This window comes from Colletotrichum abscissum, assembly GCF_030869225.1.
Source record: "Colletotrichum abscissum strain IMI 504890 chromosome Unknown Scaffold_15.1, whole genome shotgun sequence".
Lineage (NCBI taxonomy): Eukaryota > Fungi > Ascomycota > Sordariomycetes > Glomerellales > Glomerellaceae > Colletotrichum > Colletotrichum abscissum.
In genome coordinates, this window is record NW_026850043.1 from 342,329 (window position 1) to 362,752 (window position 20,424).

At 53.4% G+C, this 20,424-nt stretch overlaps 8 protein-coding genes across 8 annotated transcripts; 2 read left to right on the forward strand and 6 right to left on the reverse strand.

The window, feature by feature from the left end:
- Positions 1–236: 236 nt before the first annotated feature.
- Positions 237–2,031, reverse strand: CABS01_07066 (cytochrome P450; the record flags this gene model as incomplete). The annotated part of the gene is made up of 5 exons (XM_060540430.1): positions 237–396; positions 474–640; positions 702–1,016; positions 1,076–1,867; positions 1,978–2,031. 5 exons carry the CDS (start codon positions 2,029–2,031, stop codon positions 237–239), a joined length of 1,488 nt encoding a protein of 495 aa, XP_060403315.1.
- Positions 2,032–4,953: 2,922 nt separating this feature from the next.
- CABS01_07067 (FAD dependent oxidoreductase) lies at positions 4,954–6,689 on the forward strand (the record flags this gene model as incomplete). The annotated part of the gene is made up of 7 exons (XM_060540431.1): positions 4,954–5,391; positions 5,458–5,738; positions 5,791–5,852; positions 5,968–6,046; positions 6,097–6,206; positions 6,257–6,481; positions 6,547–6,689. The coding sequence occupies 7 exons, from the start codon at positions 4,954–4,956 to the stop codon at positions 6,687–6,689; spliced, it is 1,338 nt and encodes a 445-aa protein (XP_060403316.1).
- Positions 6,690–7,220: 531 nt separating this feature from the next.
- CABS01_07068 (uncharacterized protein) lies at positions 7,221–7,497 on the forward strand (the record flags this gene model as incomplete). The annotated part of the gene is made up of 2 exons (XM_060540432.1): positions 7,221–7,373; positions 7,441–7,497. The coding sequence occupies 2 exons, from the start codon at positions 7,221–7,223 to the stop codon at positions 7,495–7,497; spliced, it is 210 nt and encodes a 69-aa protein (XP_060403317.1).
- Positions 7,498–7,821: 324 nt separating this feature from the next.
- On the reverse strand, positions 7,822–9,681 carry CABS01_07069 (uncharacterized protein; the record flags this gene model as incomplete). Its single annotated transcript, XM_060540433.1, has 1 exon — positions 7,822–9,681. The coding sequence occupies one exon, from the start codon at positions 9,679–9,681 to the stop codon at positions 7,822–7,824; it is 1,860 nt and encodes a 619-aa protein (XP_060403318.1).
- Positions 9,682–11,574: 1,893 nt separating this feature from the next.
- CABS01_07070 (uncharacterized protein) lies at positions 11,575–13,341 on the reverse strand (the record flags this gene model as incomplete). Its single annotated transcript, XM_060540434.1, has 1 exon — positions 11,575–13,341. One exon carries the CDS (start codon positions 13,339–13,341, stop codon positions 11,575–11,577), a length of 1,767 nt encoding a protein of 588 aa, XP_060403319.1.
- Positions 13,342–14,386: 1,045 nt separating this feature from the next.
- On the reverse strand, positions 14,387–15,247 carry CABS01_07071 (uncharacterized protein; the record flags this gene model as incomplete). Its single annotated transcript, XM_060540435.1, has 1 exon — positions 14,387–15,247. The coding sequence occupies one exon, from the start codon at positions 15,245–15,247 to the stop codon at positions 14,387–14,389; it is 861 nt and encodes a 286-aa protein (XP_060403320.1).
- Positions 15,248–16,242: 995 nt separating this feature from the next.
- CABS01_07072 (spt3) lies at positions 16,243–17,860 on the reverse strand (the record flags this gene model as incomplete). The annotated part of the gene is made up of 4 exons (XM_060540436.1): positions 16,243–16,298; positions 16,775–17,477; positions 17,552–17,641; positions 17,828–17,860. The coding sequence occupies 4 exons, from the start codon at positions 17,858–17,860 to the stop codon at positions 16,243–16,245; spliced, it is 882 nt and encodes a 293-aa protein (XP_060403321.1).
- Positions 17,861–18,555: 695 nt separating this feature from the next.
- Positions 18,556–19,773, reverse strand: CABS01_07073 (C6 zinc finger domain-containing protein; the record flags this gene model as incomplete). Its single annotated transcript, XM_060540437.1, has 1 exon — positions 18,556–19,773. The coding sequence occupies one exon, from the start codon at positions 19,771–19,773 to the stop codon at positions 18,556–18,558; it is 1,218 nt and encodes a 405-aa protein (XP_060403322.1).
- Between the last annotated feature and the right edge of the window lie 651 nt (positions 19,774–20,424).

The window sequence follows — 20,424 nt, forward strand, 5'->3', positions numbered from 1 at the left end:
GCAATGGCCTAAGTCTTCCTTGCAAGGTTCCCATTGTTTTCGACTGATGATATGAACTAAAATATAAAAATACTATTCGTGGCTAATAAGAAATACGCCTAAAATGCCCAAGAGCTATGTAACTTGTAGTCTATCTTTAGAACTTGTGTAGAAGTGTCGTGTCGAGTATGAGGAGACAGAGCCATAGAACCACATGATTCCTGGTTCGCGTTCTGTCCAGAGTCTAAGCAATGCGTTCAGCGCCTGACCGGCTTCAGGTAAGCGTTCAAAGGCCCCTTCTCCCAAAGAAGGTAGATCTTCTGTCTGCCAGCCCAGTCGCGGCTGTCATCGGCAATCTTGATGTCGAAGTTCCACAACATGCGTGCGAGAATGAGGCGCATTTCGACGTAGGCCAAGCTGAGAAGGTCAATCATGTCAGCAATCATTCATTAAACACAGAGTTGGTTTCTGTACGATATCGATGGGAAACTCACTTTCTTCCAATGCAGTTGCGGGGTCCGACGTGGAAAGGCTGGAAAGCTTCCTTGTCATCGCTGGCGAAGACAGGATCTTGCATCCATCTCTCGGGGTGGAAGCCAAAGGGATCGCGGAAGTTTTTCTCAGAGTGGTACATAGCCCACTGGTAGACAGAAACAGTTGTCTGCGAAGCTCGGATGTTAATCTTAGTCCAGTTACTTTAGGACTTGAGGAGTTGTACGTACGTCTTCGGGAACATAGTGATCCGCGATAGTCGCGCCTCCCTTAGGGACAATGCGAGGCAGTCCGATGGGCACTGGGGGGTACAGGCGGAGCGCTTCTTCGAGGCATGCGAGAAGGTAGGGCAGGTTGCTGACGGAAGTGAAGTCGATTTCGCTCTCTTCCTTGAATGTGGAACGGATCTCGTCGGTCAACCTCTTGTGCGCGTCGGGGTTCGTCAGCAGGTAGTATGTTACGCCGGAAAGCAGTGTCGCTGTGGTCTCGGATCCGCCAATAATGAGAATGCTGCTGTTGGCCTTGAGCTTCTCAAAAGTCATATTCTGTAGACGATGTTAGTTTCTCCGTTTTCTCGAAATTTTTGAGATAATTTGCGACGCACCCAGTCTTCCTTCTTCTTCAAGAGACCCTCGATGAGATCAGGACGCGATCCCAAATCCATGCGACGTCTGAGCTTTGCCTCGGTAAACTCTTCGTGATGCGCTCTTTCGCGCTTGGCCTTCTCAGGAACCATGGCCATCATGAGCTTCATAACAAAAGGGTAGTGTTTTCCGGTCTGCAAAACAGTGCCTAATCGCGCCATCTGGAAGATTGCCGCAACCCAAGGGTGGTAGTCTGAGCCGTCGAGACAACCAAACGATTCACCAAAGGCAAGGTCACCGATAACGTCGAAAGTGGTGTAGTTATACCAGGCTGCCAAGTCGAGGGGCTTCGCACCGTCATCTCCGTGCTGGTGAAGTCTCTGGATGAGCAGGTCGACATATCCCTTGATCATAGGCTGCTGGTCACGCATGCTCCTCTCGCTGAAGCCGTGCGCCAGGGATCTGCGCAGAACGGTGTGCTCCTCGCGATCAGAGCTGACGATATCGGAGGGTGCACCGGGAACGGAGCGGTAGAACTTGAGCGATTTCTCCATCTCGGCGCCGCCCTGGGTCTTGTGGCCCATAATGTCCTTCCAGGCGCGCGAGTCGTGGAAGGCGAGCTCATCGGGGGCGATGCGGACGACCGGACCGTACCGCCTGTGCAGGTCGAGCATGTCAAAGGGGAGCGTGCCGGTGAGCAGCTTGTAGCAGAACGGGATGCGGGATGTGCGCATCCATATCGGGCCGGGAAACTTTCGGAGCGGGTGGAGAAAGAGGCAGTAGAATACTTGAGCGTGCTGGTAGGCGACGTACTGCAGAAAGTTTGTTAGATTGCGGTGTTCGGTTGTGTAATGTAGCCTCACGGAGCTGAAAATCAAGCTTTCAAGTGCCGGCCGGGGTAGAGCGGGAGACGGGGACTTACAACGCCTACTAACAGGCCTAGAGTGTTGACGAAGCCAAGTTCTAATAACTTCATGTTTGCGAAAAGAATTGACTCTCTGTGAGTGCCAGGATGCGACAGAGATAGAGAGAGAGGAAAAAGGTGAAAGGTGAAGAGTTCGAGAATGAGTTGACAACCAGACCTCAAATATCAACACAAGGCAGGGCGTTCCATCAAGCTGGTTTTATTCTCAACTTCAGACTCACAAGTTCAGACGAATGCGAGTTACGAGTACGATAATTAAGATGTCTAAGCCTTAAAGGCGGGGAGGGGTGTGTGTTTTCGTCTACCTTCTCCCCATGGCATCATGGCATGGCGGCGGACTTTAGGGTACCGTTTGAACTTGGTCTTGGACCGGTTTCTCTCAGGTCCCATGTTTTGCAGAGGAATAGCGTGTGACAAGCGACCCTCCATCTCCATCCCATGGTTGTCCCGTCCCCAGTATGCCATGCTTTGGATGCCTTCTTCTTCTCTTCTGTGGGAGAAACCTGAACCCCACCCATGGCGTTTCACTACAATTACCGACATGTAGAACAAATGGTGACCATCCTCGGCGTGGATCACATTAGTGTAGTAGTAGCAGTAGCTTAGCTGTCGCGGCCCGCAGCTGGTGATCAATGCTCTACTACCTGCCTCCTCTAGGGCAAGGCAATAGTGGCCTGTAGCCTGTAAGGCGAGTCTTGCAACACTGTCGTGTAAAGGAAAGGGGTCGGTCTCGTGTTCGGTCTCGCACTCTGGGACCCTTCCATCGTGGTCGTCGATCGTATGGCACTGTAGAAGTGGTGCTCCGTGCCATGCGTGCACTGCATGAGGGGGTGGTAAAAAAAGGAACCGGGAATACTGCAACGGTTCAGTTGCCATCAAATGTCTTGGGATGTGCCAAGTTACATCTTGGGAGAATTTGGCGAATCAGAAAGGCATAATTACGATGCCGCGGCAGCTTTACTGCTTTTGCGTGGGGATCTGGGCCGTTGAGTGGGTTGTTTTGGGGTCCGTCTTGGCCTACGCTAGCCTCGAAGTTCGAACCCTTCCCTCCACTGAGTGCCCATCCGAGGATTCATTACTCGTGCTTTGTGTGATGTGTGTGTGTGCGAGCGGGAGAGGAGGGGGGGGGGGGGACCATGACGAAAGACGAGACGTAGGCGGACTTGTCATTGGAGACCCGATGAGTGTGCTGGTTCAAGAGCTGGTTGCAGATCAGTACGACGTCCCGTCAAGCTGGATGAACCCCCAATCTCTGCGACGGGTTTTTGGATGACATCGACAACCCGAGACCGACCCCGAGATAGGCTTCCAAGAGATCGCCACGGGCAACTCGCAAGTGGTCGTGGCAGTGAATGAGACACAATGGCAATAACGCATTTTGCTGACTTGCTAAGTCCGACGAAACATATGATGAGCGGAGTTTCTCTCTGCTATGGCTGAAGACACAGATTTGATGACGACCATTAACATCGCTTGGAGTACGACGAAATCATGGTTTCGCGGGAGTCGAGAGTTATTAGTTATTGCGACCCACAAGCTTTCGGGAATTTAGCAGCGCCTCGGAGGACATAACGAATCCGGGATTGAATGCTGCTCGGCTATGCCCCTTGCAGTTACCTCATGGTTTGTGAGCTGTGCCAAGTCGGGGGATTGACGAGCGTCCGACTTTACGCGGATACCTATTGCAAATAAACTCTCCAGCTCCCCCACTCCTTATCGGTAAGGAATGTTGGCTGTATTGATATGAACCTGTCCTGGTTGCGTAGCGACGCCTCTTCTCTCCTCTCGACCATCTCTTTTCTTTCAGTGTTTCCACGTCTTCGATTTCAAGTCTCTCACTCCTCTCCATGTCTTCACGCGAAACCTCTGGTTCTACTCCCGTTTCAACTTCCGGCTCGTCTTTCCTCACTCCTGGCTCATGTGGGCATGTGCGTTGAGTGAACATCGAAGCTCCTGCCACGCATTCACGAATAGACTTCACGTCACAGTTTCATGATGGCGTCAACTCCTCATTCTGCCCAGAGGGGTTGATAAAGGCAACGTTCATGTCGGGGACCATTCGTGTTTACGTTCAACCCTACACCCATTGACCTTGTCTTCCAGAAGACTCGAGTGAAGCTTCTGCCCTTGATTGGCACTTCCGTCCGAAGCCTCGCTCCAGCCACGCTCTCTTGACAGCCATAAAACTGCGCTGTCAGTGATTTTATGTGCAACACCCCTTTCAACACTTTCGCATCACAGATTGCAGAGACTGAGCCTTCTATCGTGTGTGCCCACAAAATATGTCAAATATCTACTTCCAACCAACGGACATGACCTTCCGCATCAAGATGTTCTGCCCAAACAATTGGTTGATAGACTTCTGCTGGGGTCCCGTAAAGTTTCGGCTGACCTGCAACTTGCAAGCAAACCGCAGGGTCACAACCAGGACTTCCCCACGATCGGTCCGGTCCGAAGACCTTCGGCCGACAGGCCTCTTTTGCAGCAGATACAGGCCCTTAGTAATTGGGAAAAGTCTTGGCGCAATTCATGATGGGCAGAAAGCTTAAGTTGCAAGAGCTGAAAACGAGGCTGGAAGTTGGAAAGGCGCCATTAAGTGTTTGGCATTGTGGCAGCATTTATAGCTGTCAAATTCCCATTCGAAGTTTACTTCATGCTGACCAAAATCCGGTGCATGTCTGAACGCAAGATCGTCCTCAACGATGGATCGAGTGGCTTGCAGGTTACTTGCCGGCCGTCGACGCCAGTCCGTGAGACAGCATCTGAGCTGCAACATAAGACGACGCCTCTTTCGCATACCGACAGTAGCTTACGCTCCCAAAGATAGTTGATAAAGTTCAGCGTTTGTCCCCTTGGAAACATGCGATTACCCCTCCTTTTCTCGACCTGTGTCCAGTCTGACCTCGTCTTTTGTTAGTGGCTGGTAAGCCTGTGAGAAGATTCGAAATCAACTTTCTGCGCCTCACCGCATCGATGGAGAGCGCCTGTTTCTCGTACGCTTGGTGCATCATGCTGGACATTGCAATCATCGGCGGTGGAATTGCTGGGCTCACGGCAGCCATCGCGCTCCGGCGAGCAGGCCATTCTGTGACGATATACGAGAAAACGTCGCTGAACAACGAAATCGGGGCCGCGATCAACGTACAGACGAACGCATCCCGTCCGCTGATGGCTCTGGGAATGGACCCGGTGAGAGCGAGGTTCGTGATGGCCACAGGCAGCCGGCTCATGCGAGGCGATACCCTGGAGGTGACCCACGAACTCAACCTGGGGGCTATTGCAAATAGTTACGGATCGCCGTGGTACTTTGCGCACCGGGTCGATTTGCATGAGGAATTGAAGCGGATGGTGGTAGCGGCTGACGGCGGCCCGCCTGTGACGTTCAAGTTGCGGAGTGAAGTGACGAGTTATGTGAGCTTGCGTGAACCAGGAGTCTGATTTTCTGCAGAGACAACAACGTGCTAATGATGGACTCAGAATCCGGAAGCTGCCAGCTTCACTCTTCGAGACGGAATCGTCATTTCTGCAGATCTTGTGGTAGTTGCGGATGGTATTCACAGCGGTGGCGTCGAGGCGATTCTCGGGTCTCCCAATCCCGCGTTCCCCGCAGCCCTAGACAACTTTTGCTACCGGTTCTTGATACCCATGGATGCTGTACTTTCGGATCCAATCACCTCCAATCTATACAAAGATGCAGCTGGTGGCTTTAGGCTATTTCATGGGGACGGCAAGAGAATTGTCACATATCCGTGTAGGGAGTATGTTGGCCAGTCGGAATGGCACACTGAAGCATCGACTGACGCGCCGTAGCGGTGAGGTGCTCAACTGTATTGCCATTTTCCACAACGAACTCGACTCTTCGAGCAGAGAAGGTGAGTATGCCTGCCTTCGTATTCGCGCAGGGGGCACGCAGATCAAAGTCAACCACGGGCAGCTGAGCTCCGGCTTGCTGGCCTGAAAGAACGAGGAGCTGACTATGATCCTCAGATTGGCACAACTCGGTTGATCAATCTCACTTACTGAAGCTTTTTGAAAACTTTCATCCCAATGTGCTGGCTCTTCTTCGGTAGGTGAGGCTTCGCGGAAACGCAAAGCGTGGCGGCTGATGAGTGACAGCAAGGCAAACGAAGTGAAGCAGTGGCCTCTGCTGTACAGAGCCCCCATTCCAAGATGGACCAAGGGTCGCATGGTTCTGATTGGGGATGCAGCTCACCCAATGCTTCCGCGTAAGGCTTCTGCCCAAGTTACCATGCCTTTACTGATACCCTATCTGCAGACCAGGGGCAAGGAGGTGCGCAAGGCATTGAGGACGGCGTTGCCCTCGGGGTGTGTTTATCCAACTCAACCTCAAAAGACGATGTAATCAAGAGACTAGAAGTGTTCGAAAGAATCCGTAGAAATAGGGCCAGCGTGGTCACCATCTTCAGCAATGCTGGACAAGAGGAGGCGGAGAAGATCAAGGAAGCTGCGTCCGAGTTCATACCTGTCGAGCGCATCCCCGGTGAGTCGCGACCTACTCCCTCTACGGTTCCGACAAAAAGGCACACATCTAATCAGACTGAATAGCAAATCCAAGCGGCTTCTATGACTTCCACTTTAGTTACGACATTATGGAAGACTCGGCTGAACACATGCGGAAGCTCGATCCCAACTTTAGGCTTCCCGAAGCGTTTCTGGGAAACGAACCAGGAAATCGAGCATTTACATGAGAGAAGAATGACTTTGAGATGGATTACTTCGAGGTTAGGAGTTGTGAAAGAACGGAGCCTGTCGTGTAATTGAAGTTATCGACGACTTCGTTCACGGGGTACTTCTTTCCACTTACTTGCATGAAGTACTTCAGTCAAGGTACCTTTGAGAATGTTGAATGATGAAGGAAGGCACGGGGCTCTTAATTGAAGGAAAGAAGTAGCAATGATCACTTTATGATATTCGAGTAAAGAGGTCCTCGCTCACTCCTGACATTTGTCGTGTTGGTGGTCTTAGGTGCTGCCACAGACTCTCCCTCTTGTCTTTGTCCTCTTCCTGTCGTCACATCAACGATCGACAAGAATTCCTACTTCTGTATATCTTTGAATCCCGCTCTTCCTAGGTATAACTGTCTTCCCCGAGCGAGGTACTTGAGTCGGCGACTTTCCACGCCACCACTAGCTACCTCGACGAGAGCGATAGCATTCTCGAGCTCTTCCAGTGATTCGGACCACGAAGGATCGCGGCCGGATTGACGACCTGTCACCGCCATGGACCGAAGTCTCGACCAATGGGACGAGATTTCGCCATTGCTCCGGTTTCTTGTTGTTATCGGAGTGGTCGAGACACTTGCTACCATCTTCTATTTCTGTGTCACGCTGTGGTGCCTGGCCAGACACAAGAGGACGATTGACGATGAGAACGTAGGTAGCATTGCTACGCCCATTCCTCCCATCACAGCACTAATCCATTCACTTCGTGTCTCAACAGCCTCCTATCAGGACCAAAGAATCACGCGATGTCCACGGCGGCAAATATCGAGCATAGGAAGATGAGCCAACCCCGCTAGCTCGCGTCGTCTTGGTTCCCGAGCGAAGAGGAGGACCCAAGCAAGATCCGTGGGAGCCGGCCAACCCCTCACCTGCACCCTCTCTCGCACCGGCTGCCCCGTTGTATGCCATTTCAGAGGCAAGCCTCAGCAAATACTCATTAACAGTGCTAGCCTTGAAATCACACGATCGGTCTTGACTGCAGGCGGTATAACTGCGGTAGGAATACATGGGATGGATGGGACCCTGATGAAGGACAGACTTTCTTCACTGAATCGGCAGGCCTACTGATACACTCTACTAGTATACACTCTTTACCCCCTTAACTTCTGTCTTCCGCCCGTGACTGTTGCTCCGGTGCGTAGACGCGTTGAACTGCGCGGTCGTGGGCCGCCTTGAGCAGTACCAGCTCGCGTTCGTGCCTCCTCCGCATCTCCCTGGCATCAGGAGGCAGCATCGTCTTGTACAGAGTTTCTCTCGCCTTGACCTCGGTACAGCGTGCCAATACGGCCACGCTTGCCAGCCATGCGGTAAGGAACGCAAGGAAGGCTTTCTGTCCCACCAGCCAAGAGTCCAGGCTGAAGAAGTGCACCACCAGCAGCGTCACACTCAGCAGGCATTGAGCGATGGGCAGTGCCAGATCCACGATGGGCCACACATTCGGACCAAAGGCACCTCTATCCTTCATCTTTTCTTCGTAATTCATCAGTTCGTTTTTCCACTTGAACTCGCATTCGTGTGCTGACTTCATGTCCACAAGGCGCAGATGATATGCCTCCGTGGCATATACGATCCGCGAATGCCGCTCTTCGTACGAGTTCTTGGGCTCGGCCCATTCGGAGAAGAGTGCATCAAGCTCGGCTTTGGCTTCACGGACCAGTCGCGCCCGCCGGCGGGGCGTATCGGGAGCCTCGATTCTGGTTCCTGCGGGGGCAACTTGAGTTGGTGTCGATGACCTCGTCCTCGGTGATAGTAGAGGAGGCAAGGTTTTGTCGGTTTCGATGGTTGGGGATTTTCCTAAAAAGTCTCCTGATTCGTACTCGGTTGGGTCCGAATCTATGGGATGCGCTTCGTAATCGTCGTCGGATCCATAATGGCTTTCACCGTCGCTGTCACTTTCTCCGACCTCTTCCTCATCCTCGCCCTCATACTCAACATCGTCGTCTTCGCTTTCTTCAGCCATGAAGCTAGAGCCGAACCGATAGGGGTCCTGATCAACGCTCTCACGTGCAAACATTTCGCAGATTTGGACCAGCGCATCGACACATCTCCTGTCCAGCTGCGAATGATCCTGCACCTCCTGCTCCCTCTCGCACACTCTACCAATTGTGTCGATGCACTTATTCACAACGGCAAACTTTGCATTCTGCTCAGTCACGCTCGCCGAGTTTGATGCAATCGCCGCCCCAGCCTGTTGCTTAGCCAAGTCCCTCAGCTCTTCCAGCGTCTCCTCGACCTTGTCCAGCCGCTCCACCACGTTGGAAAAGCTGTCCACCGATTCTGTGGGACTATCATCCTCATCCTGTTCCGGGACAGCCTGCGGGAATGACGCGAAGCACATTTGAGGCGCGTACATTGGCGAAGGCGCAGTCTGCGGTCTCTTTGGCAGATTTATCGTGCCTGGCGAAGTCGTGCTCGCCGGCGACATTGGTGATATGGTGGTGCTGACTGACGACCGCCTTTGAATCTCTCTCCACCCTTCCACCATGCGCTTCATAAACGCTGCCTGGTCGGGCATAATCTTGACGACCTCATCGGCGGCACTGGAGATGAAGTCATCCGGGAGGAGAACGGGGCAAGTTGATGATCGGCGAAATGGTGGCATGGAGACCGCCGTGGATGGGCGGCTGCTGTAAGTGGCCGTAGATGGACGGCTGTTGTAAGTGGCCGTGGACGGACGGCTGTCATTCTTCTTTTCGGTGCGTTCTGACTCGGAGGTTGTGTCCTGGAGCTGCTGGTGCTTGTAGGCGTCGACCTCGTCAAAGTAGCCGTCTAGGCTTTGTGAAGACTTGCGTGATGAAGCGGGCGTCTCGATACCGTCGTAGTTCTCATCCTCCTCATCTCCCTCTTCCTCGTCGTCGTACTCATCGCTGGAGAACATGAAGTCACCGAGTTCCTCAGAGAGTCGTCTTGGTGCGAGGGCGGGGGACCCTTGTCGGGGACTAGCTGGGAGATCCCTCATTGTGCTGGTGCGAGTTCCTGCTTTGGTGTGTATGTACCGTAGTTGATGAGTTGTTCAAAGTCTCTAATGAGGCTCCGTCTCTTGGAAATTATGGATGAGTGAGTTGCTGCTCTGCGTGGATGATGGCAGTTTGAAGTGTTGGTCTTGGTCAGCTCCCAAGTGGGCGCTGGTTGGGATGGCGGGATTGCGGATTGCGGCAAGGGGGGTAAAGGGAGGGACGGAGGGATGCGAAAGGGGAGGGGACCCTTGGCGCGGGGTGAGTGGGCTGGGGGGCTGGCGGTGAGTGAAAAAGGCCGCACGATGGTCAGTTTGCGTTGCTGCTGAAGGCTGCAAGGTGATCCCCCCAAAGAGAAGTAGAAAGAGAGCACGATCCTTTTGAGATCTCGGGAATATTTTGTTACGACGAAAAGACAAGAAAAGATGGGATGGAGCGATCTATAGAGCTAGGATGAAACCTTTCGGAGACGGGTTGTCGTGGTTTGTGGTTGTGGTTGGATGCAGTTTAAAGAACGGGCTGCAGCCAGAAAAGACTAAAAAAGACTGAGAGACGAGACAAATCAGGAGAAGATGAAGAGAGTAGTTGTCTGTAAGGTAGGTATGTATGTATGTATGCAAGACTTGCAGATGCGCGCAGAAGAAGGTGTTTCCGATCGGCGGTCAAGATAAACTTCGGTCAAGACCTAGGCACGGACGGGACGTCCATCCACGAACATGAGTCTATGACTGCTGTAAAGGTACGGTTGACGAGATGGTAGGAGTATGTATGTATGTATCAATCAATGTATAGGTAAGCGAGTGGATGAGTACAGCAGACCAGAGACAGAGGCAAAAGAGTGGAATCCAATGGGAAAGAGAGACGAATGACACAATGAGAAGAGAGAATGAGGGATAGCGCGCCTCTCGAAAGGGATATCACGCGAACGAAGGTAAGGGAAGGTGGTGAAAATGGTTGGATTGGAGAGAGAAAAGGCAGGCAAATCGACCGTTGGCACATGCGAGTTTGTGTGTGTGTGTGTGCGTGGATAGTGGATTCTGCAGCACTTTAGCTGGGGAGAGCGGTGGTTCGTTCCAACTCGTAGCTTTTGTGGTTCACATTCGTTCTGGATCGGAAGGACTGACAGGGGTTGATGCATCACTCTAACTCAAGATGGAGAACAGAGGTGAGGTGAACTGTGAGAAGAGCCTGGGCTGGACAACGCAGTTCTGTCGGTCTACCCGTCCATCGGTCGAGACCCCTCCAAAGTGCCATCACCAGATTTGCCGGATCGTAGTCGTCGTCGAGAGCGTCAGAGTGAAGGTCAGAGTCCGCAATTGTCGTCAAGTGTCGTTACCCATTGATGTATGTATAAATGCAATATCGTATTGTACAGACTGTGTCCATCCCATCCCATCCCTCGGAAACCCTGCCTCGTACCTGGTAGGAAACCCAAAACCCAAAAAAAACCAAACGATGGCCAGCGATGGCCAGTGGTATCATAATCTTCGTCAATGCAATTTTTGGCCATCTTCTTTCTTCACTCTGCCCTTTTGTCGGTGTCCCTCCCTCGTCTTCTCGAGAAAAAAACATGTCTCCATAAAGCGCGGCCCAAAGCCCACCTGCATGATGCCACGTCAAATATCCCCTGTAGCTGCAGCAAAAGGGCAGCAAAAAATAATAAAAAAAGAGGTTCCCAAAGACCCAAAGACCCCTCCTCGGCTAGGAACAACGCCGCAGCCGCCGTGCTATCCCCACACACCGCTCTCTGCTCCCCAAACCCAGCCACCTCACCGGACGAACCATCCGCGGCGGGGATCGCTTGTGCGCTTGCACCAGGGCCTGGCAGAGAGAGAGACAGGCAAGGTGCAGTGCACACGCGATCCTCAGAAGTCTGTACCCTATCCGTACGTCGGGTTTCAGCTGTAACCGTACTGGATCCCAAGTCCGACCTTTGGGTTGTCGCCGCCAAGGGGACCGCCCACTCGCATCTTCTTGGTCGGGCTCACCATGTCCGATCGTGCCTCTTGACCGTGCCCGTTAGGCACACCCCCATTGAACTTGCGCTTGTCTGCACCACTCTTAGTAATGCCAGAGAACAGCTTCGCCTGGAGTCTGGCGCTCTTCTCTGCCGGCGCAGGTGTGCCGTCGCGAGAGCCCACTGAGCTGGCAACTTCGAAGCTCTCACGCGGATCGCGGCGCAACATCTCTGACGCTGCCTGGCTCGCTTGGCTCTCGTAAACTTCCTCCTCGTCCTCGTTGCCGCTGCCGCCGGGGAGGGGACGGCGAGCGCCACGGGAGTTGCGGGATGCTTGCGAAAGAAACGAGGCCGACTTGGCGACGGACTCGAGAGCCTGGCGGGCGAGCTCCTCGTTGTCATCGGCCGAAATAGTGCTCTCGCGGCTCTTGCGAGCGCGCTCTTGGACCCGCTCCTGGATGGCCGGTGGCGGCGTGCCAGGAATCATTTGTGAGTTGCTGTACCGGTACCGAGGCTCGCTCTGAGGGACCAGGTTCACAGAGGGCAAGAGGCCAGATTGCTGCTCATGGCGCTGGGTGCGGGAGAGCGGCGTCGTTGGCAGGGCAGATAGAGACTGTGCGTTTCGGGTGTGCTTGGGAGGCATGCGGGGCGCGGGTCTGACCGCTGTCGTGGGCGTCGAGGGCGCGCTGTTGTTGTCCTGGCTGAGGGCCTGCAGCAGAGCCGCAATGGGCTCGGGGCCGTGGTCTCGGTCGACCACCCTGGCCTCGCGGTTGGCCGACCGAGGCGTCTGCTGCTTGGGAGTAGCTCGGTGAGGCTGCTGGGGAGTTGAGACGGTGGCCTGCTTGGGCGTCATGGCACCGTGAAAGATTCCGCCGGGGCTGCACAGCATGTGAAAGTGTTCCCGATTCTCCCGGATGCGGTTGAGTAGCATGTCGCGCTCCTCTGTGAGGCCAATAATTTCCTCCTCCTTGTGTGAAATAACCTTCTTTGCCATCTTGACTCGTCGCACGAGGCCCTCGTTCTCGTCCATGGCCTCTTCGTACCACATCTTCATCTGGAGGTACTTCATCTGCGCCGACTCTGATGCAGCGCTGAGTTCGCGGACAGCATGACGGGAGTACTCTGCTGTCCTCAGGGCCTCGATCTCTCGCCTGGTCATCTCGTGCTCCACGGCTGCCCTCTTGGCATCCTCGTCCGCCTGGAGGCTCAGCAAGTTGTACTGGAGCTTGTGGTGCGCGGCCTCCATCTTCAGCTTTGCGTGTTCTGCGATACTAGCCTGCATCATGGCTCGAAGTTCGTCTGCGGTGGCTTCGACAACCTGCTGAGGGGCGGGTGGGATATATTCAGTCCCAAGACCTCCATCTCGTCGTACCGTCGCGTTGTGGCCTGTGGCGGGCGGAGAGAAGAGAGCGGATCGCTGGGAGGCGCCGTATGCGGTCTGCAGAACGCCGTTGCCAGTGTGCGCAAGCAATTGTGACGAGGGCGGCGGTGTCAAGGACGAGGGGATGACGGCGGAGGAGCTCAGACGGTCGTCGTTGACTTCGGTCTTGAATGATTGGTTGGATTCGGCGGGCGATGCGGGCACTTCAGTAGAGGGGAGTGTCACTTGTGATGAGTCCAATGCGAGGACATTGGTGTCTTGAGGTGTCGTGGGAACGGTCGTGGTGTCGTTGGGCTGCTGGGCTGCAGCATCCGGGGCGGTGGCCATGATGGAAGTGGGAGCGATAGTTCGGAGCGAGCGAGCTATGCCTCAAATGCGATCGGGGAGAAGAGGTGTGAATGTTGGTAGTTGATTGCTGCAATTAGAACGCGGGGTAGCTGTATAGGCGACTCTAGTAGAGAAGTGCCGGTCTGAGAGCTTGAGGTGGGTGAGTGCGGAGAGGAGGCGTCGCGTTGAGAACCACGTCAGCGATGGAAACAAGGCAGCGTGGATTGGTTCAGAGAAGCCGGCGATGACAGAAGCGACACAGAGACGTGGAGCGTTGGGTTCGATGCTGAGATATAGAGACGAGGTGGCGGGGAGAGGAAAGGGGAAAAGAGAGCAAAGGCTCCTTGGTGGTGTCTCTGTGCTCAACCGAACGCTCTTTGTCTTCCGCACGGGTTTGACGGTGGACGGTTAGTAGCGTGCGTGTGTGTATGCGTGTGGTGTGTGGTGTGTGGATGTGGTGGTGTATTGGCGATGGTTGGTGGGCGGTTGCTGTGGGAGCAGATGGAAACGGAACGGCGCCAGAACCCAGAGCAGAGCAGAGCAGAGCACGAGCCAGCGGAATACCATAAAAAGATGGACGACAATCAGCGGACGGCTGGGGCTGGGGAGGAGGTGGAAATGGACGGGGGGGGGAGCTGGGCCGCGAAAGGGAAAAACCAAGGAAAAAAGAAAGGCTGGCGGTGGGCGGCTGAGTCGACGCTAGGCCCAGACGAGGATCAGGGTGGGCTCGGTGAAGCTTCGGGTGAGCAAGGTGAGGAGCATGGGCCTGACCAAGGTGAACGGTAAGTGACTTGATTGGTTTCTTCACCGAGAAGCTAGTCATCCCGTCTTTGTGCTCCCGAGACTGCCCCTTTTCTGCTAATTCACTTTCACCAAAAGCCACCCAAGGCACCAGAGGCTGGGAACGGAAGCCGATTGCTATAGCTTCATCAACTCCAACCTCCAATATCCCTATAGAGTAAGGATAATACTGTTTCTGTTTTCTTTCGTTTCCCTACTAGGTAAGTATCCATTGACTCCAGTCGCGACTACTCCGTAGAATCAATCACGCCTTGAGGTAGCTCAGAATTACCTCCTTGAACTGCTCAAAGTTGTCCACAAACGGGACGTGACCCGCGTTCTTGATCAACTTGAGCTCAATCTTGTTGTCCTTGCCAGCCGCCCTGAACCCCTTCTCCACCTTGTCCCGCATCTCCTGCATCGCCTGGGGAAGGTTCGCGTCTTTTTCACCAACAACCAGCAACGCCTCGTCAACACCCGACCCAATCCTCTCAAACAGAGGCCGGATATCAAAGCTATCGCTCTGCAGCGCAAAGCAACACGTCTGGAATCCCTCCACGGTAGTCTGGTTCATGATGGCGCGCGCCCGAGCCGCCTCCTCAGGGTTGGCCTTGATCCATTCGGCGCCGAACCAGCGGTCCATCGTCTGGTCGACCTGGGCCTCCATGTTGCCGGCCTCGCCCGCCGCCTTGGCCCGCGGGCCGAACAAGTCCTCCACCCCGGCGTGCTTGGGCGACGAGCTGATGGTGTCGCAGATGGCCACCTTTTGGATGATGCCGGGGTACTTTGTCGCAAAGTAGAAGCTCGTCGCGGCGCCCATGGACACGCCGATCCAGGCAAAGAGCTTCTCAATCTTGAGCGACTTGACCAGAGAGTGCACGTCGTCGGCTATCGTCTCGAACTCGGTGTCGAGCTTCTTTGGTGCGGACGACTTGCCGTGGCCCGGCTGGTCAAAGCGCAGCGTACGGAAGCCGTTGGCGTGGAGAACCTTGACAACATGATCCCAGAGCGTAAAGGGCGCCGCAAGCGAGTTGGCTAACAAGACGACGGGCTTCGACTCAGGGCCCGAGAGGTCGTATGATAGAATGCGGCCGTCGGGCAGGCTGAGTTGCTGTGCAGATGCCATTGTGATTCCCACCCTGGTCTTGTAGTGCTTAGGTAGGTCGTGATGTAAGGTGATGTCTGGTGATGCTTGATAGTGTCACGCAACGTGCCCAGGTGAAGAAGTATGGATTTCGTAAGAGGCAATAAATCAAGACGCAAAGCTACGGAATAAAGCGACGGACCTTCCGTGATTAATATCAGAGAGACGACAACCTCAACCTTTTGTGACTTTCACGTCATCGTCATGTGACGGCCGCGGGGTCGGATCGGAGTGGCAGCTTTCGGGAACTGGCAATGGTGGGGTTGCCTCCTGCCCGGCACCCGATGGTCTCAGACTCCACGTTCTAACGTTATCTAATCAAAATACGTACCCTTCCTTTCCAGTAAGGTAGGTACCTGGCACGGGCCACTCGAGCTCCAGCTCCAGCTTCCTCCAGCTTCTTCTCCCACTCGCATCACACACAGCCAGCTCAATCAATAACGCTCCAAAGCAAAAACTGAGTCGGGCAAATCATGGGGAGAGAGCACTTGATGATACTGTATGAGAAATCAAAAAACAAAAGGTAAGGTGCGTCAAGGACAGGATTCGAACCTGCGCGACCGAAGCCACTGCCTAATCTGGAATCAAGGTTTGATAGCAGGGCAGCCCATTAACCACTCTGGCACCTTGACTAGTGACTGTTGTTGAGCGGTTTGCCTCTCCGGAGCCCTGAGTAGGGCCCGTGACTGCGTCCTTTCCGCCCCGCTCATCGAGCCTGGTCTCCCTTCACAATCTTGTCTCGAAGTCAGGAGGCTCGAAATCCGTGTTCGTCCAAGGATCAACCTCAGGTGTCGTCGGCGACGGCTAGCAAGTTGGTCGAGAACTCTAGCGAAAAGTTTACGAGCGGCCTGTGAGTTGGAAGGAAGGAAAAGAGGAATCAAAGTTTGAAGCAAAATGTCATGGAGAAAATCTTTCGGAGCTAGCCACCTTACTCGGTCGCAATGGCCACTTGCTGCCCCCCCTGGTTCGCTGCAACCTTACGGTGTGGTGGCGGCAACGGTGGTGCAGCGAATAGCTGTCCTTGAAGGCGTCACTGTCATGACCCGAAGTTTGAGTTAGCCTATTCGTCCTCCAAAGAGAAGAGATCCATATTTCTTGAATCAACCGAGACAGTTGTCGATTAAATGCTCTTATTGAAATTCGCAGCAGGCTAGAGAGCAATATGATCCAGTGATATTTTACGCGGACCATGAAACATGCACGGCAATAAAGAGTTAGAATACGTTCAGATGTGTTTGTCCAATTATAAAAAATACCTACGTACGAACCGTAATTGGAGAGAACAGTTCTCGCAGGACAGCTATCCTAGCATTGAGACAATAGAGCCAATTGACATCGATTTCAGAGCTATGATGATTTCTTGTTAGCGCATGCTCGCTATCATCCTCAACCAAGAAATACTTACAAGTCTCAGAGCGGGTGGTTGCAAAAGCCGGGTTCCATTCAGCAACGCCCGACTCTTTTTCGGTCTCCCTTGCAGCTGCTGGAACGCCATCCGGATATGCCTACTATCAACTGGCTTCCTAAGACCCTCAGGTTCAGCGAAAAGCCCGCCCAGACCTGTCTTCAAGCCTCTGTCTTCCCCAGTCATCGCCGTCTCCTCCCCGAGACGGAGCGCCTGCTGCTTCTGGACTTTGAGTGCCTGCGCCGTCAACTTCTGCACCATCTCACTCGTCAAGAACCCCAGGATATCCATCACATCATCATTGGGCTTGTTCTCTGCAATTACGCCCAGCCCACACCATTCTCGAAACCTCTTGGCCTTGCGATAGGTCAGCGACGCATGCCGATACTCTGACCACGTCGCATACTCGGCAACAGTCATGTCCCTCGTCCGCTCATCGTTTCTCCTCAACTTCTCGAGCGCGGCCTCGTTGCTTGTAATCTCCACCAGGTCCTCCTGGCTTGCCTCGGTCACTTGTTCAGAGAAATAGGACGCCGCGTCCCAGGGGAGCGTAACGGTAGGCAACTTGGCCTTACCACCGGCCGGCGCGTCGTCTGCTGGCGCGACGACATTTTCTTCGAGATCGGCTTCGTCGACGAAGCCTTCTTTTTCGTCCGAGTCTTTGACGGTTCTGCGGATGGCTTTCCAGGTGAGGAAGATGCGGAGGCGTTCGACGCGGGCTTTGTCGTGGCGGACCTGGAAGATCAGGTCGTTGTTGGAGAAGACGCGCGAGCCGCGGCGGGCGGCGAGGTCGTTGGCTATTCTGAGCTAGATCCTGGTGTTCAGTAGGTGATAATTTTGTGGGAAGAGAGATCCGAGGGGGAGAGGCGCGGATGAAATACCATGTGAACGACTTGATCTCGGATGATTTCCTCAATAAGTTTGGTAGTTTGGATGGAGACCTCTTGTGTCTCTCCTGCAATGTACATCATCTGGTCGATATTGTGTCAATAGTCAGAGATGGCTTTGCTTTGGCACGAGGTATCATGATATGAAAGCAGAGTCGTAAAACGGAGAGGAACAAGGTGGCTTATTGGAACACACTGATGCCAACTCAAGTTGTTTGCATAGATGTGGCAGAGCATGTCTGGGCATCACCATGATTTGAAAAGACTCACCTGTTGAATCTCCTGTTTGAACTTGGGCTCCATGGCTATGACAGGGGCCGGGAATCCTGAACGAAGACGAGGGAACTTGGGTGGGGGTATAGGAAGAGAATGGCTAGGAATGAAGGAGCCGGGACGGTAACAAATAAAGAGAACTAGAAAACGCAACGAGAAAACTCCAGCTTCTATCTCCAGAGCTTTGAGGACTTGAAACTGAATACATGGCGAAGGTGCAGGTGGAAGAATTCATGTTGGCTATTTTATACAGGCGTATAAGACGCTATGAGTGCGAGATGTGAATTTTGACACTGTGCTTTTACACGCCGCCGGGCAGCTGGTGGTGATGCGGGAGTTGGAGAGAGAAATTGGGGACGAAAAGGCGCGGGGATAGCTTTACTTCGATCAAAAATGTCGGTTGAAGGCCGGGCTGATGACACCAAGTCCCCTTACCCATGAAGTATGATATGTGACTGGACCACTCCAACGACTCGTATCCACACGGTCGTGCTGACACAGTGCTCCTTCGGCTTGTAAGTGAGGAGGCTCCTTCCAAGATGCTTGAGGACTGGTCTAAGACGAGGTCCAGTACACATTCATGAACTCCAAGGCTTCTTTTCCGATGTGCTTAGTTACTCTGAACCATTTCAATTGAATGTTTCATATCTTCTCAGCATGGTTAGGGCTCAACTTTCTCAAAGGCCATAGGATGCTGGATGAGATCATAAGAAGCACCATCGCAACTATCCCATCAAGGTTTCGTAGCCCTTTTGCACCATGACATCCATCCAGTACACGTCCTGCTGCTTCTCATCCATACATGACCAAGTCTCTCTCACAAGGAGCGTCATTTGTCGTATAGGCTTCGCTGCCAAGATGCCCTCGAACGACGCGAGACGCGACAGGACCAGCCGTCTAGCGTGTAAAATATCGGTCATGGTTGGCCTTCCTCTCAACCTAGGACTAGTAGCAAAGCTTGACACAGACTTGTCTCCCAAAAAGTCCAACGAAGAAAATTCTCGAGTGATAGAAAGCTCGCTGCAGATGCTTACTAAGAGTAATGGCTGGATGGACCGAGATCGCGACGTGATTGGAATATCTTGAAGAAGGTCGAGTATGTGTAAAGCAAGACAGGTCAGCCATGTCCCGTGGAGAGCTTCTGGATTGCCCGAAAGGCTGGGTTCCGACTCTCCGATTATATCCAGCCAGGCCGACGGAGTGGCAGTCGCCGTGTCTTGTAAGAGTAGATCGGGAAAGTTGCGATAGAGTTGCAGCAGTCCCGTACATCTGTATGCCTCTGCAGCTTTCAACAGATGGTCGGTTGGTGTCATGTCATCTCCCGAGTCCATGACTGTAACCTCTGTTGGAAGTTCAATCTTGCAAAGCCGCGAGTGGAGCTGTTCCGCTGTCTGTATGGCGGCGACGGACTGCTCAATGTCGTGCCTGGATGAATGTTGGCGGCGACGGATCCGTTTTCTTTCTTTTCTGACGAGTGCCCCAACTTTACCTACAACCTCCAGCACCTCTACTCCAATACCTGTCTGCGGGTGTGGCATTCTGGTGTCATGTCGATTGGGAAATCGAGGCGGCTGGGGCTGAAGGGCGCCAGTGCATGCCGCCGAAGGCAACTCTTGGTCGGTGACGAAAGAAAGCAGCATCCTCCAGTAGACGAGAGAATTGTAAAAGAAGAATCGTTTCTGCTTATCCGCCATTACCAAGCTATCTTGTTGGGCTTCGAGGTGGATGAGTGTCTCAGCCAGTAATTCGAACTCGGACTGGCCGAGTTTAGACGGATCATGCCAGCAGAGGCTGAAGCCTAGCATGACTAGTGCCAACAGTGATGATGTATCCGTTGGACCTGCTCTACTTTCTTTCCATAAGGCATTCGCCGCCTGGTCCCGAAGTCGGCCGCTGGCTGCGGAAAGGCCTGGCGAGACTTCGGCTAAGCAGGCTGCTGCCATGCTTTGGGTAAGGTAGTAGAGAGATGGCGAGTTACTCCAGAGATTGGAAATGGTTGTTCTGTATGGGTTCAACTTGCTGTCGTAGCAAGACATCATCCCGCACACTTCTTTGAAATAGTACTCCACCAGCACCGATGTATTGTCTTGTAATGAGGGTGATAGTGGAGTTTCATTGCGAGCCATGCTGGATGGATCGGAGCTGACGCGCCGTTCTATCACATCGAGACCAAGCGTAGCGACTTGAGGACCAGGCATGATACCCTGCCATAGTTCATTGGCCTCGGTTTCGATTGATGGAAGAGGAAATGTCACCCCTGCGGATGAGGAAGGAGTTGGAGATAGAGCCGGTAGATCTGAGAAGGGAAACGTAGGCTCCAGATGGGTAACATCTTGAAAATCTATACTTGAAGGGGTATCGATATTTGCAAACTGATTTAGGAAATCCGTATCACAAACATCCCTGCAAGATGGATTAGGGGACTGCTGATTTCGAACCGGGTCCCTAGCCCTTTGCTGGCGGTTTTGTGATCCGCTAGATATCGGGGTTGTGATTTCGACCCTAGGTGATCTAGAGGCAGGCGACCATCTGAGAGGCTTTTGATATCCGGGACAGGATATCCCGAGTCTTTTACATCTCGAACAATGTGGCTT